Here is a 15,856-nt window from a genome sequence, read left to right on the forward strand (position 1 = left end):
TCCCTTGCCAGTTCTGTGACCAATCTGGGACGGGTTAACGGGGCCTGAGCTGGGATGGTGTCAGCTGCAATGCCCCCACCCATTGGGAGGTGGGGCATAGGTGGCCCTGATTGGTCGTCCACACACTGGCCTCTTGGGCCACCCTGCTCATCCTGGCCACGTCCCCTACCGCGGACACCTCTTGGAGGTCGGCCACCTTTGCCTCCCTTAACTCTTGGTCGCCTCCCAACCATGGCACTGATGTTCTTGTGCGAATGGGAGGTGCAGTAAACAATTGTCCTGGGCAATTGGGGTGAAGGGGGCAGGGTACTAGATGGAATACGTACGCCTATGCTCTAGCAAGGCTGTCTGTGACCCCAGGGGGAAGATGACGGGTCACGCAACGCTCAGGGACCCCGAAAACAAAATTTAACGTGCACGCGACCCCTGGTAACTGACATGCATGCAATAAAGGACACGCACTACGCTGTGGCACCCAGAAACACAAAAATAAGCGTATGCGTGGTACACGCAGACTACAATGACCTCTGAAGATGTACAAGAAAATGGCATCCTACGCCTGCCCACCCTTCCCACAGAAACACCCATGCGCCTCACATCACTTACGCGCTAAGGGCCTTTCCTCGAATTACACGCAGACATGCTGTTTATTCACGTGCAAAATCACTGCGTATCAAGCTGGCCACGCGACAACACACGGAAGACCACGCTCTGGCCCAGAAGGCCATTTTTCTGCCCCCCCAGAGCCCCGAGCAGACTCCTACCTGCCAACTGCTGCTGCCTGCCTGCCTGCTGGCCACGTGCACTGCCATTTGTTGCCTGCACATCAGCCATCTGCAGGGGTCCAGTTGCTGTGACCACCCCTGCTGGAACAGAAGACTCCCGACTGAAGTCATCGCTCCACGGCCCAGCACCAGGACCCAGTTGCCCACCCACACCTGCCTCAAGGGTTGCCATGTCGGGTGAACACCATCAGACACCAGAGAGGCAGAGGGCTGCCAGCTTCTCAGCAGGAGATGTTGGCATCCTGGAGGAGCAAGTCCTGGTGCATTATGATGCCCTCTATGGAAGAAGACGTGCCGACAAGGATGGATGGGAGAGGATCTGGCTGGACATCGTGGTTGCCATCAACGCGGAGGGGACGGCAACCCGCGACATACAACACGTCCGTAAGCGCTGGGAGGACTTCAGGTCAAGGACCCTCAGGAAGGCCCGGCGCCTCTTGGAAGCAGTGGATGCAGTGAGGCGCCGGGTCCACCTTACCACCGACGACATGAGGGTCCTGGAACGCATTAACCCAGCGCTTCACCGCCAGGTCCTCGAGAGGGAGACCGGTCCGGAGTCGAGCGGTAAGTGTCCATGCGTATTTATTGGACGCAGTGCATGTTGAGGTGTGCCAGGAGTGTGCAGCTTGGAGATATGTCTGAAAAGGTACATGTATGGATGTGTATGTGCAGGGACATGACCGTGCTGCATGTGAGTCCTGTCATGTGTGATGCACATCAATGGTGTATGTGTTCCAAAGCATGATGCACAACTGCATGTGGAGATGCACACATGTTAGTATTTCTGGGTATGTACTATGGCATGGTTGGGGTGTGACACATGGATGCTGGTTCCACCTTCATGTATGTGCATGGCATACATGTGCGTGTGTGTGTTTCACATGTGTGCGACAGTGATACATCATGGATGCATGTGACAGACATGTAGGAACCCGATTGGCAGATGTGACATAGTTGCCGATGATTGCACTGTGACAGGTGGTGGAGATGTACAGATGCATGTCTGTTTGGCGTGTGTGCATGTGTTCGGCACTCCCCATGTTGCTTGTGATGTCATGCCAAGCTTCGGATGTTCATGCTGGTGTGTGTGTATGGATGCTGCTGCCTGCTGCACGATTCCTGTCCTTTTGTGCATGTGTGTGGGTTCAAATAATATGAGGGTTGGGGAGTGGGATGGCATCTGTGAAGTTTGACACTGCCACTCATGTGCAACTGTTGCGTGTATCCGACCATTGTACAGTGCCCTGATGCCTGTGTTCTGTCTCTCCCTGTGTGCAGCGTCGACTGATGAAGAGGGTGGAGACAGTGCTGTGGAACACAGAGGCAGGGATCCCACCACCAGCCGGAGACACAAGGCCCAGCTCTCCTCCCACGTCGTCGTCTCTTCCGGGAGTGAGGAGTCTGGTGCCATGTCCATGGCCGCAGCTGCTGAGGGAAGGTCCAAGAGGTGGAGGTGGGAGGTGGACTCCTCAGCAGCAGTAGTGGCAGCTGAGCCCCCACAGGGGCCCATGGAGAAAGATTGCACGGAGACATCCAGGTTGGTGGGGGGTTTGGTTGAGGAGGAGGCTGTGGAAGTCCCATGCACAGGGCCTGGAGGGGGGGGGATTCCACTGGTGCTAGTAGTGCAGTCCAGGATCAGGCACAGGAGGCAGCACAGGCCGCAGCGGAGGTGCCTCTGTGTAATCCTGTCCCTGATCCTGTGACTGCATCATCCCGCACCAGCAGGGATGCCTTCGTCCAGTCCTGTTTTCAGGGAGGGGATGCGCGAACAACAACTGGCCTTCCTCTCCCTGCGGACGTGGCAATCCGTGACCGGATTGAGGCTTTCCCAGCTGGGCTGGCGATGCGTCAACATGGTATTCGGGATGACGTGCAGAGTTCTCGTGTGGACAATGCATGTCATTTCGAATACCTCATTGACCACGTCAGCCTACTAGGACGGGCCACCGGTGCTGGGTTCCTCCGTGTGCTGGATCTTCTAGCGACCCCCTCCTCGACTGAACCCCCTATGCGCCAGTCGTCCTCTGTGCCATCTTCCTGCCCAAGTATCACCTGGGCACCCTGTTGAGCTGCCCCTGACCCAGCGGCCAGGCTGGTGGATGACACATCCCTGCCACAGTCGGGAGTCGAGATCCAGCAGGGGTGGCCACCCCAACAACTGGACCCCAGCAAGAGGAGGACGTGCAGGCATCGACAAGCAGGGCACAAGCATGGCAGCAGCAGGCTCAGGGTCAGAGGGATGATGGCTCAGGGCCTTCAACATTACAGGGGCAGGAATCGGCCGGAGGGCAGGAGGACCCTGGATTGGGAGTGGCTTCCGTGTGGCAGCGGTTGGGCCAGCGGATAGATGCGGAGCGGCAGTGGGCGGAGGAGGCACGGCTCACTATGGTCAGGGCGGAGAACTCCATGCGCAGGGCATTGAGGTGGGCTGAGTGCCTCGAGGCAACTCGCAGGGAGTTGGAGGACACCATGACTGCATCCCTGCGAGACCTCGAGGCCAGGGAAGAGGCCCGCCTCGGGAACATCGACGTGGAGTTCGATGATTCCCTGGCCCGGAACATCAACAAGTGAGCCATTGGACTTGCCCGCCACCTTTGTACATAGTTCTTTTGTATTAGGTTTCCTTTGTTTTTTCTTTTTTTCTGGAGTTAATGGACTTTGCTCCACTTCATGTATATAGTTTTTATTCATAGGACTTTTGGTAGGTTTCATTTGGTTTGGGGATCATGGACCCTTTGGACTTGGATTGTATATAGTTGAAGACTTTTACATACTTTCTTTTTTAACATTTCCCATGGATCAATGGTTTTCTTTTTTTTTTATTATTTGATTCATGTTGACTTTGGCGATGTAATAGCTTTCATTATTTATTAATTAGCAAGTTTGATTTTCTTTGTTATTTTATTATGTTTTTAATACATTTATTCGAACTTCATGATTGGTGTTGTGTACTATCATTGGTTTTGTGCATGTCTCAATGTACATTGCCTCAGTCATGTGTTGCCACTGTGTGGCTCTGCATTTATGCATGTGCATGGTGGTTCTTTTGAGACTGTTATGGCATGGGTAATTTGGGAGTGGGTGCGGTGGATGGTTGCATGCTTGTACTGGGGAAAAGGGGGATTTGGGTTGGCATTAGGGCCATGTGTCTGTTTTGTTAGGACATGTTGTTTGGTGGGCCATGTGTCGGGGCCTGCTGGCAGGTGCCAGTCAATGGGGGGGCTTGTTGGGGGGGGGACATGAGTCGGGGCCTGCTGGCAGATGCCCGTCAATTGGGGGGGGTGGGGGGACATGAGTCGGGGCCTGCTGGCAGGTGCCCGTCAATGGGGGTCATGGGATGGCTGAAAATGCAGGACGTTTTAGCACCGATTATGTCCACCAGTCCAAGGGAGGAAGCAGTCTTCTTCGGAGCGGTGTCAGGACAGCAGCAGTCACTTCACCATGCTTCACTGGTTGCTGGAAGTTGCTGCAGGCATCTCTCGTCCTCGTCTTGTCCGGTTCTTCTGTTCCAGTGGTTGGCTTGTCTTTTGCCTTTGAATTCTCACCTTTTATCCAGGAACCCAGCCAATCAACACTCATGGAACATTCCAACGTCCTAGTTGGAACTAGTTCCAGGCAGGCATCCCACAAGAAAAAGAAAAGAGTTTCTGACTCCTCGTCTGCTTCCTGTCCTCGCAGACACACTGGAGCCTCGGCAGGCTTCACAAAGGATTCCCACCAAAGACAAACGTCAAACCAGGACCTCCCACACCCAGGACGGCAGAAGGAGCAAGAAAGGGCAAGCACACAAGAAATGGAGAAAAAAGAATGGTGACCCTTCTGTGCATAACCACAGCTGTGAAGACAGCCTCAGGTAAAAATTGCGTAAAAGTCGGTAGAACACGTCCACTGCCACCATCCATTCAGGTTTGCTTGTCACTGTAACAGAAATGTTACAGCAGCAGTGAGAAAGGGGATACAAGGTAACCCCTCAGCACTCCTCATAGTGTGGTGTGTGCTGATCCCACAAAAGGAGAAGCTAAGAATGATACAAAAGTATCCCTCTAACTTGGAGTACAGTAGTTCTTAAGGAAAATAAAATATCAATAGGAGAGTCCCAAGGGCTCCCAGCAACATTGTACAAAAAGTGCTATGTCCTGCATAAGTGAAACAAAGATGCCTTAAAAGTATGGAGGAAAGCAAGACTCCATAAAATAAAGTTCAAAACAAAATGAACAAGGGTTCCATCGTCAAAGCAAACATTGTTTTTTTAATTTTTATTGTGCATTTGGTTAATTAATAAAAACCTTACGCACATGATTAGAGTCAAATTTGAAAAAAAGAGAAACCACATTAGTCAATAGTAATACATACAATATATAAACAATTGCTTCATCAAGGTACACGATTTCAAATATGCTTAAAAAGGTATCCAGCACATCAATTAAAACAGATTTCATCAATACCAAGATAAAATATGAACAATTGATGAAAATGGATCTAAACATGATAAAAGACTGGGAAACTTAAATCAGATACGACCATTCATATGGAAATTACAATACAATACTGTCCATAATGCTAATAACTATTCAAAAAGGGATAGGACCACATTCCAGATAAAAAAAAGATGAGGCCGTTTTCACAATAGATTCTGCGCAATAAATACTGTTCCAAAATTGTTCAGAGGTTATGAATTCAATACTGGGAACAAAAGATACATACCCTTTTATATTAATATTACTTAATTTCGGGCAGTCAGCCCGTATGTGCCGAGCAGATTCCACAGAGCGATTGTACAGGCAGCACAATCTTTCCTCATGAGTCCCTTACCCAGCTACCCGTGTGTTCCCTAGTTGGGAGGATGTTGAAACTCATAGAAGTAATTAAGTAAATGCGTGGCAGATATGGTTGGAAGCCCTAACTTGCATACATTGCATTATTCTTCGTGTTGTGCAAACTGCAGAGATTAATATCAGTATCCCACACACTGGTTTTATTTTTCAGTGTCCTAAATGCCAGTGGAGAGTCAATCAACTCCTCTAGGGTTAGCCCAATATTTTCCAGATGATTCGTAGAAGTGACCTGTAGCTCTGATAAAAAAGGGTTGGCAGATGTCTGCCGATAATGTTTGACAACACAGCGTAGTAGGCGGTCTGCATGCAGATCTGGAGCATAGAGGGATACTACAAATGTACATTGCTGGAGTAACCAAATCGATCTCAATGATACAAGACCAAGTTCTAACCTTACAGCTTCTGCTGGTACCAAGGATGCTAAACCAAGTATGCAACTCAAAATGTTTACGTCTAACAGCTCCAGCCATTTCATTCTTGACTCGAGAATTAAAATAGTACCATAAAGCACTGCTGGAACAATGCTAGTCCTATAGATAGACATTAGACCTTTTATGTTAAAACAGCCTTTTTTTACTGATACATTTTTTTTAAACCAACAATTTATTGAGGACCTTGGATATAACAAAATCACCATAAAACATACCTTGTGGGCGAGACTTGATGGTTACACCAAGATAAATATAACTCTACTGGTTTACCATTAAGTTTCCAATTAAAAGGGCTTTGAATGAATCCGAAGGGAAAAGGCTCCCCTCATTCAGGAGAATAAGGACCAAGCGTCCAGCAAAATGTGCTGGTGGTCTGACAGGTAGAGGGGATGTGGCATAAAAATGAAACATCTACCTAACATGTCTTAAGGGGCTGGGGTAGTGACTGTTATCCCATGACGAAGTGCCCCTTTTGCGCCCTCTCCCAACAATCCACCAACTCTGTTAAACAGGGCCCTTCGTCACATCACCATACACGTTGCAATAGAATACAAGAAATGTCATAGTTCCCATATGATTTACAGCCTTTACAATGTTGTAGAAGTCGCTTCTAAACCGTGCTATTATAGTGGTTCATGATTTAGTCGTTTGTGTCTGTTTTTATGGTAGGCCAGCCAGTTCAAACGTTCTTGGTAATGTCCCAAGGAGGCATGTTATTCTTTATGAATTTCATGCCTAGCTTTTTCAGTAAGACCACTGTAGGACCACTGTATTTTCATGGTGGTATTGACTGTAGCAGGAAAAAAGGAATCCATTGTAACCCATGCTTAGTTAAAGGCCAAGCAGTTGCTAAGTGTATCCTGCACATGCAGTCCTGAATGAATATCAACCACCTCTGTCTAAACACATCCAAGACAGAGTTGATGTTTGATGACCTGGCTGTCCCATGCTCCCTGCCCTTCTCATGGCTGTTCAAAATGGGCCCAAATCCCAGTCTCTAAACCTTGGAGTGAGTTTTGACACATGCCTATTCTTTGTGCCCAAAATAGTTGAGGCAGTCTTCTTCTATCTGTGAACTTCTTTAAGGGATCCTAACCCCTCTCCACATGGCAGTAAGAAACCCCTCTTGTTCTCTCTCGACTGGATTATTATAATGCAATCTATGTTAGGCAGCTAAAAGCTTCCATAAAATTAGGATTCAGTTCTACCATGCCCGTCCCATCTTCAGCATGAAGTGGTTGGGTCGGTCACAAACAGAGACCCCCTCTCCTGAAATGCATGCATTGGATTCCTGTGGAATACTGTTTTGACCTGACAATTCTATACATGACCAACAGAACATTTTACTGTCTGTGCTGGTCTACTTCACCAAAGTGTTTCCTGCTATCTTGCTACCTAACGAGCATGCTCCAAGTCTTCCCTCAAACTCATTGTCCACCTGACCGTGCAGATGCATTTTCCAGGTAGTGGCCTCCATGTCCACACTCTATCCCATTGGACCTCCAGCCTCTTAATCTTCACCAAGAGATGGAGTTCCTGAATTTCCACAGACCTCTGAAGACCCGCAGCTCACAAGGCCTTCCTTTCCACGCTGATGTACCCGTGCGCTCTGAAGCAACTTCGCAGTCTCCGGAGCCTATACAAAAACTCCAAAAGAACAAATAGCTTTTTTTCTTCTTAGAAAAAGCCCTTTTAAAGGAAAGACTTACAAATAAATGTAAGTAGATCATTTTTTTCTGTAAATTGGATGTGTTGGTTTGACTCTAGTTGTACTCTGCAAGTATCAGTAAGATGACAAACTCATGGTGATTCATAACCAAGTGCTGCAATCTGATCATCAAATCAATGTTATTGCTATGTTAGCCAAACAGTTTACTGAAAACCTGAAGGCTATCAAAGTGCCTAAATGCAGTTATTATTTATTTTGTAGACAAATGAGAATGCGAGCTGGAGAAGTGCTTATTGACTGTCTAGACTCCATTGAAGACACGAAAGGCAACAATGGAGATAGAGGTAAGTTTACAACAAGAAGTTAATAATGCGTTCTGCAGAACATGTTTTGGAAAGTAAGCTCCCATGCCTGTCCCTGGTTCACTGTTGAGCGCTTTGATGCGAAACTGTCTCAGTAGGAAAGACCAATATGGGCATTCATGCTATATCCAATTGCACAATTCAAATAAAATCAGGTGAGACCACTACATTAACTCCCCTCTTAACTAGATATGTGTCTCCAGTTCAGTGTCTGTACAATAATCGGTTCTTTCGCCCCATTTGACCTCGCTGAACTCCAGAATGTGTTGTTCCCCGTTAACAGTTGAATTTGACTTTTTCCTCACCTTCCATTTCCAGGCTTTGCCACAGCTGGCCAACCATCGGTCGTTGGATAGAGACCATTCTCTCTAGCCACTGCTCCCATAATTCTTTACATTGCCATTAACTTGATTTGAATTTAGGGGTGAACCACATCACCCTGTAATCACTGTTGGATGGGGAACTGTCTCTTGATAAGGTAGCAGCTCGACAGTTCTTGCGTTTTCTGCCCTGGTAATTGGAGCAAGCATGGGGCTCAATGTAGATGCTAGTGCCGTGCTCCTCCTGTAGCCAAGTGGCTGAAGCTTGCAGATCCCTTTAGTAATGGAGGGGCTGCTGCCATGCGCTCTCCCTCCCCACCTCTCGTGAGGAGACCAGGGTAAACACAGGGAGGTGCTCACACACAAACACACACCCTTGTACAGTGTACATCAAGACACTGAACGCATGGGGCTCAATGTAGATACTAGTGCCGTGCTCCTCCTGTAGCCGAGTGGCTGAAGCTTGTGGATCCCTTCGGTAATGGAGGGGCTGCTGCCATGCGCTCTCCCTCCCCACCTTTCGTGAGGAGACCAGGGTAAACACAGGGCAGGGAGGTGCTCACCCACACCAGTGTACATCAAGACACTGAACGTATGGTGCTCAATGTAGATGCTAGTGCCGTGCTCCTCCTGTAGCCGAGTGGATGAAGCTTGCGGATCCCTTTAGTAATGGAGGGGCTGCCATGCGCTCTCCCTCCCCACCTCTCGTGAGGAGACCAGGGTAAACACAGGGCAGGGAGGTGCTCACCCACACCACTGTACAGTGTACATCACGCCACTGAATTTGGTGAAAATGTAGTCCACGTTAATGGGAACAATCAAAATGGAGAACTCGGTGGGTTATTTTCAGGTACAAAGAAGGTCAATTCAACTCAGCCCAAAGCCATAGATGCAGAATTCTTGCTACAATATGAACAAAAAAAGAACTATTAATACCGATGTATTATAAATACAACAGTGCTCAAGCAAAGTTCCAAAGGGAAACTTCTAATGATAATGTTAATAATATAATGACAATTTATTTAAAACACAGAAGAAACTGAATTGTCTCTGCTCTGAAGACCTCTCTGTGCACTATCCTGGGCATGTCACGGGCTGGGCCTCCATAGTCTAGTATGGAAAATCCACAACTAGTCACATTTTCTCACTGATAACAAACAGGATGGTTGCTGAAATAGCAGAGGTTATTGTCAAACCGAATCGCAATTACTCTATCGACCTCTGAAGTTTGAAAGACAGCCGTGTCGAGAAACAGAACTGTGACTTGTGCGTGCTCAGTCTACAGAGCTATCTTACGGACTCTTTATTAAAGCACATGTTGCAAAAAATCTGATCATTTGATGAACAGAACCTCAAATTTGATGTCGAATTTGAAAGCAATGTTAGCAGGACATACATGCGTTATAAGATGATGAATGTTGCAGCATTTGTGTTACTGACACTGTCCTCTATTTCCACTGTTTGCAGGTCGACTGCTGGTGACAAATTTGCGAATCATTTGGCATTCTCTTTCATTACCACGGGTTAACCTTGGTAAGTCAATTAACCTGGTCATACCGAATGAGAAATAGAAATGCAAGTGTGTCAAAAATTACTTTTACAGCGCCTGTGAGTTTCTTTTCTGACTCATCCTTTTAGCAATCCAGTTCCTTTTGTGCTGTTGTGATGTTTGACAGGTAACCAAGAGTGCCCTGTGATGTAGTGTCTTTTCTGCCCTCTTGGAGTAAATGATTGCAGTGGCAGGCTCAGCACTGTGGAGTAAGGGTTGTTGGTTGTGAGATACCTAGTAAGCCTTATGACAGATGTAGCCTGTTCCTTTAGGGTTCTAATCTACAACACAACATATCCTCACTCTAATCTTTTGATGGGCTATATGTTGGTGTAGTTGGGGGCCCTGTTCTATAGGTATGAAAGTATGAGTGATGGTTTGTAAGACATATGGCAGGTTCCCTAAAAGAACATCCCAGCTTGGATGGAAAGCCTGACCAGCTTGTCATCTACTAAACACACGAATACCCTGAGTTTCTTCTTAAAACTGTGTGTTTAAAAAAGGAGTGACCGGAGCGGTTTTAGCTGCTGCTTCTCAAATCTTTATTTCGATTAGTGCTCTTCCATCATGATATGATATAAGTTATTTATAACGCACCTGTACACAAGTGTTTCTAGGCGTGACAAGACAAGGGGGGGGGGGGAGACAGAGCAAGGACAAAACAACAATCTTACTAGGCCTTGTGTCATTCAGATCGTGTGTACGGGGGTGATGGTGGTAGGATCTCCCCCAGTCCCTTCACTCTGGATTTCCTCCTTCTGGCCCTCTTCTCTAGGCCCACTCCTGGTGCCCTCCACCAAAGTTAATAATTTGGGGGTCCTAATGACTAACAACTTGTCAATGGCAGCTCAGTTATCGGCGATCTGCCAGACCGGTCATCTTCAGCTGAAAATATTGAGAAAGACCCGCCATTTGACCCCAGCCGCACTCCGTCCTCCTATGGTAGCCGCCACGATTATGAGCAAGTTGGATTATTGCAACTATCTCCATCTGGCCCAACCTAAGGGGCTGGTAGGCCGGTTGCAACGCCTTCAAAACATGGCGGCTCGGGTCCCCTTATGGGGCCCATATCGCCCCTGTACTGCGTTCCTTGCACTGGCTCCCAGTGGCCCAGCGCTTCTAGTTTAAGTCTTTGTGCATCGTGCACCGCGCTCTTTATGACCAGGGAGCAGAATATTTGCACACTAAATGTGTGCGTTATGTCCCCAATCACCCCTTGCGATCAGCAGCTTCTGGTCTGCTCTCTGTGCCGTCCTTTTGGCTCACCCGGGTCGGGGGTCGGTCGTTTTCCGTTGCTGCCGTTCAACTGTGGAATTCTCTCCCTCCCTCATTGAAGCTTTTGCCTAACCACTTCTCTTTTCGAAAGGCTCTAAAAAATGCTGTTGTTTCCTGAGCCGCATGCTGCTTTTCCTTGCCTGGTCTGTGGATTCCTTTCTCTCTAGCGTCATGATGCCTTTGGGCGACCTTGCACTTTTTAAAACCCTGTAACATAACAAGTGCGATAACGCAAAGTGCAGGGGTGGAGGGAGAAGGGGGAAGTGCCAGGGAGAGTGAAAGAGGAAGTGCATTTGGGACAGAATGCTCTGTGTAAGCGCAGAACAGGGCAGTGCAGCTCTGGGTAAGTGCAAGGAGGCAGGGGACCGTAGGGTTACACTTACAGCCCCTAAGTGCGCGGTAGGCCCAGAGGCAGTGCAGGGGCGACTGGTCATGGAGGAGCCTGGTACCTGGTGAGATGCTGAGGGTAGCCAGGCCACCAGTCGGTGCAGCAGACAAGCTGGTCAGCTGGGAGAAAGAGAGCGCAAGCGGAGGCAAAAAGGAAGGTTTTGAGCTGCTTCCGGAACTTGAGGTAGTCCAGCTCAAGTTTGAGAGGGCCAGGGAGGCCATTACAGAGGGTGGCGCCTGCAGAGGAGAGAGATCTACCCCCCACTCTGCCGGGAGAAGTGTCCGATCCTCGGAGAGTTAGAGGTGGCAGAGCGTATGGCTCGAGAAGGATGTGGGAAGAGAATTTCGGATGCAGTGTGGGCCCTGGCCCCAGAAAGCCTTGTGGACAATGCAGAGGGTCTTGAACTTGATCCTTGCAGCCACTGGGAGCCAGTGGAGAGATTTCGGGGCCGTAGCGATACGGTCCCAGAGCTTGAGGGCAAGGAAAAGTCTCGCAGTCCTGTTCTGGATTAGTTGCAAAGGGCAAAGAGTAGAGGAAGGCAGATTGAGAAAAAGGCTGTTGCAGTAGTCCAGCCTAGAGAGAACCAGGGCTCTGGAGACACAGAATTTCTGGGGGAAAGTGAGAAAAGGAAGAATACCTCCGAGGAAGTGCAGCTGGTAGTGGGCCTAAGGTCCATGATATGAGGTTAGGAGAGTGTGGAGTCGAAGATGACACCAAGGTTTTTTGCCTCACAGGAAGGGGAAGGAAGAGGGCCAAGGAGGGCGGCCAGAGTGAGAGAGGGAAAGCTGGAGCGGGGGTCCCAATGAGATGGATCTCAGTCTTACTGGCATTAAGTCACAGATTGTTAAAGGAGCACCAATCCTGAATCATGGATAGACCGTCGGGAATGAGCGAGAGAGTAGAGGAAGCTGAGGGGAGCCTGAAAGAGAGCAGAGTGCCATCCGCATAACACTGAAAGCTAGAGAAGGTAGAGATAAAATGGGCCGAAGGTGCCACATTGAAGAGCCAGGGTGAGAGGTTAGAGCCCTGGGGAACACCACATGTGGAGAGAGAGATGGTGGAGACAAAAGAACCAATTTTGGCTTGGGACGGTCGGTCCAGGAGGAAGGACAATCCTCCCAGAGCCTGTTCCGTGATGCCCAGGTTCTCACTGAGTGGATTGATAAGGATGGCATGGTTGACCGAGTCAAAAGCAGAGGAAAGGTCAAGGAGGATGAGGACAGAAGGAAGGCTGGAATCCAGATTGGAGAGCAGATCTTCACAGGTGTTCCGGAGAGTAGTTTCCGTGCCTATGGCTGCTCTGAAGCCAGACTGATGGCCATGTAGACAACCAACAGTTTCAGTGTGGAGAGTAAGCTGGGCGATGGCTAGCCTTTCCTTGAGTTTGCCCAGGAAAAGAGTGATCAAGTTCCGGCAATAGTTTGCTGGACAGGTAGGATCAGCAGAATGCTTTTTTAGGAGGAGTTGCACAAGGGAGTGCTTGAGGAGAGGGGGGAAAGTTCCAGTGGCAAAAGAGTGATTGCAGAAATCAGCCAATGGGTGTGGATGTGGTTCAAGATGGTTCTGGAGGAGGAGGGGAGCACCTGTTTGGATGACAGTTTCATAGATTGGTCTTGTCCAGAAACCTCGTAGGGTGTAGTCGGAGAGAAAGAGGAGAAGGGAGGAGGAGCGGGAGGGGCAGCCATGGGGGGGGGCATACAGGGAGAGGAAGAGGAGAGAGAGGACATGATGTCCTGAGTTTTAGTGGTGAAGTGAGAAGCCAGAGCTGTACAGAGGGCCTGGCAGGTAACGGGAGAAGTGGAGACTGCAGAAGGATTGGCCAGCTCCTTGCAGATAAGAGTTTCGACGTAATGTTAGAGGCCGCAGAGAAGCGGATTGGATGTGCGCTCTCTTCTTGGACAGGACAGAGATTTTGTATTGCCTTTGGAGCAGGCGGCAGGCCAGTTTATCAGAGGATGCACCTGATGCCCTCCACTTCCTCTCAGCCAACCTACACTTGCGTTTCAGGGTTTCAAGGTCAGAGTCATGCCAAGAGTTGCACTTGGAGGTAGGTGTCATGATCTCTGCTTCCAAAAGGTCAGGGTTTTCCCAACTCCCTTGGAAGCAGATCCATAACCCAGGTTCCGAGTGCCAACCAGTCCCAATTGGGACCTTTTGGACCCAGTCCTGGCGCCAGTGGCACCAGGCTCATAAATATGCCCAGTCCCAGCGCTGGAAGCGCCGGGCTCATAATGCTTGGGTGGACTTACCTGCAGCAGACCATGCTGCTTACTTGCCTGCCAGTTGAGCCTCTGATCCCCTTCTGTTTGGAACTACTTTTCCTGTTGGGTGGGGCTGGAGCCACTCCCTAGATTCAGAACACTGGAACTCTTCTGGAAAGCAGGAACTCTTTTCTTACCTAGGCGTGGCTGTGGAAGGAGACACCAAAGCACTACAGGAGGCTATTTAAACCACACCCGGTGGATGAATCTTGCTTTGCGTTATTCTGCAACCTCTGCAGCAGAACGCTCATCGTGTCTTCTGCATCCGGTCCTGGGCCTAAGGAAAAAGGCTTACCATCCTGAATCAAGTCTTCAGCAACACCTATAAAGACAAGAAAGAACAGGTTAGCATTCCGGCATCTGAAAGGCAAAGGCTTACCATCCTGAATCCAGTCTTCAGCAACACCTATAAAGACAAGAAAGAACAGGTTAGCATTCCGGCATCTGAAAGGCAAAGGCTTACCTACTCTTCGTGCGCTCCGGGGGTCTTCACACTGCATTCCGGCATCTGAAAGACAAAAGCTTACCAACTCTTTGCACGCTCCGGAGGCCTTCGGCGCTGCATCCCGCATCTGAAAGACAAAACAAGGTGCGTTTAAAGACATTGGGGAACTTTAATACTCACGTGCCATTACTCCTTTCCACATCTAATCCAGTGGGTATTCCGGCACCCTGCAGCCTGAAAGACAAAACAAGGTGCGTTTAAAGACATTGGGGAACTTTAATACTCACGTGCCATTACTCCTTTCCACATCTAATCCAGTGGGTATTCCGGCACCCTGCAGCCGCTCCGAACTCGTACCTGCAAAATAAAAAGACAGTTAGAGCGCATCGTGAAGCAGGCAACAAGCGCTTACTTACGTGCTTCCAGGCGCTTCTATTCATCACACGGGCTCCATCTTCAACTCACTTCAGCCCGTCATCCGCCATCGCCGGAACCCTGCAAAACAAGAGACATCATTACTAAAGACTTTAAAGACATTTGAATGACTCGAAACTTACCGTTCGTGCAGTAAACGACGGACAGCAGTCCTCTGAAGTCAAGAGGCCTGCGCTACCTATCCAGTGAAGAAACTGGTTACAGCACCCTGCCCCGAGGCAGATGGAGAGCTCGGCATTCATTTTATTTTTTTTTATCACCCCAATAACCCCAGTTCATTAACCCCATATTTTCTATCTGCAGACATCTTACTCTACACGTCAGGCATACAGTGCACAGAGGTCCAGCCCAAGAGCCAACCGGGTGCTACACATCACCTTTGGAGATACGGTAGTCGCCCAGTCAAGACCGGCGCCTCTGCGAGAATCAGGTGAGCGTTACAGAACGCAAAGCCCACCGCAAAACTCTCGCCCAGGCGCTATGGAAACCTCGGATACTGACCCCCTAGCCCGGTTACTTGGGGAACTAAGGGCAGAAGTGCATGCAGCTCGTCAGGAAACGAATGCTCTAAGAAGGGAACTAATTATTTCCAAGGAGAGAACAGACAATCTTGCTAGACAAGTGCTACAGTCACAAGCCGGACAGACCCCGTTACCCGCATCAGGGGCAAATCTTCCTTCAACATCCTCTATGAATCCAGTGCAGATCAACCTACCTGGGAATGTACCTCTGGCTCCGCCCGAACGATTTTCTGGTGACCCAAAGAGGTTTGCAGTATTTATCAATCAGTGCCGGTTGCACTTCTTATGCCGGCCAGCAGCCTTTCCAACTGATCAAGCAAGAGTAGCTTTTGTACTTTCGTACCTTAGTGGCAATGCGGCAGACTGGTCGATCCCTCTAGTTAATCAAGATGATCCGGTTCTCCATGATTTTCAAGCCTTTCAGCTTAGTATAGAAAAACTGTTCGCAAGACATTCACAGGGGTAGGCCTTGGACAATGAGCTTCTTTCGTTGCGACAGGGTAATCAAGACCTTTTGGCTTATATTGCATCTTTCAATAGACTAATAGTGGAAACTCAATGGCCTGAGGACAAAAGGATT

The 15,856-nt window shown here is 48.9% G+C and overlaps 1 protein-coding gene across 1 annotated transcript in view; it reads left to right on the plus strand.

The window, feature by feature from the left end:
* Positions 1 to 15,856, plus strand: part of BBS5 (Bardet-Biedl syndrome 5) — a 396,157-nt gene that overhangs the window by 107,156 nt on the left and 273,145 nt on the right. The window contains exons 2-3 of the mRNA XM_069616160.1: positions 7,982 to 8,064; positions 9,870 to 9,935. Of these exons, the coding sequence (XP_069472261.1) occupies positions 7,982 to 8,064; positions 9,870 to 9,935 (149 nt within the window). The remainder of the gene's footprint in view (positions 1 to 7,981; positions 8,065 to 9,869; positions 9,936 to 15,856) is intronic.

This window comes from Ambystoma mexicanum, chromosome 9 (genome assembly GCF_040938575.1).
Source record: "Ambystoma mexicanum isolate Mex_15411 chromosome 9, UKY_AmexF1_1, whole genome shotgun sequence".
Taxonomy (NCBI): domain Eukaryota; kingdom Metazoa; phylum Chordata; class Amphibia; order Caudata; family Ambystomatidae; genus Ambystoma; species Ambystoma mexicanum.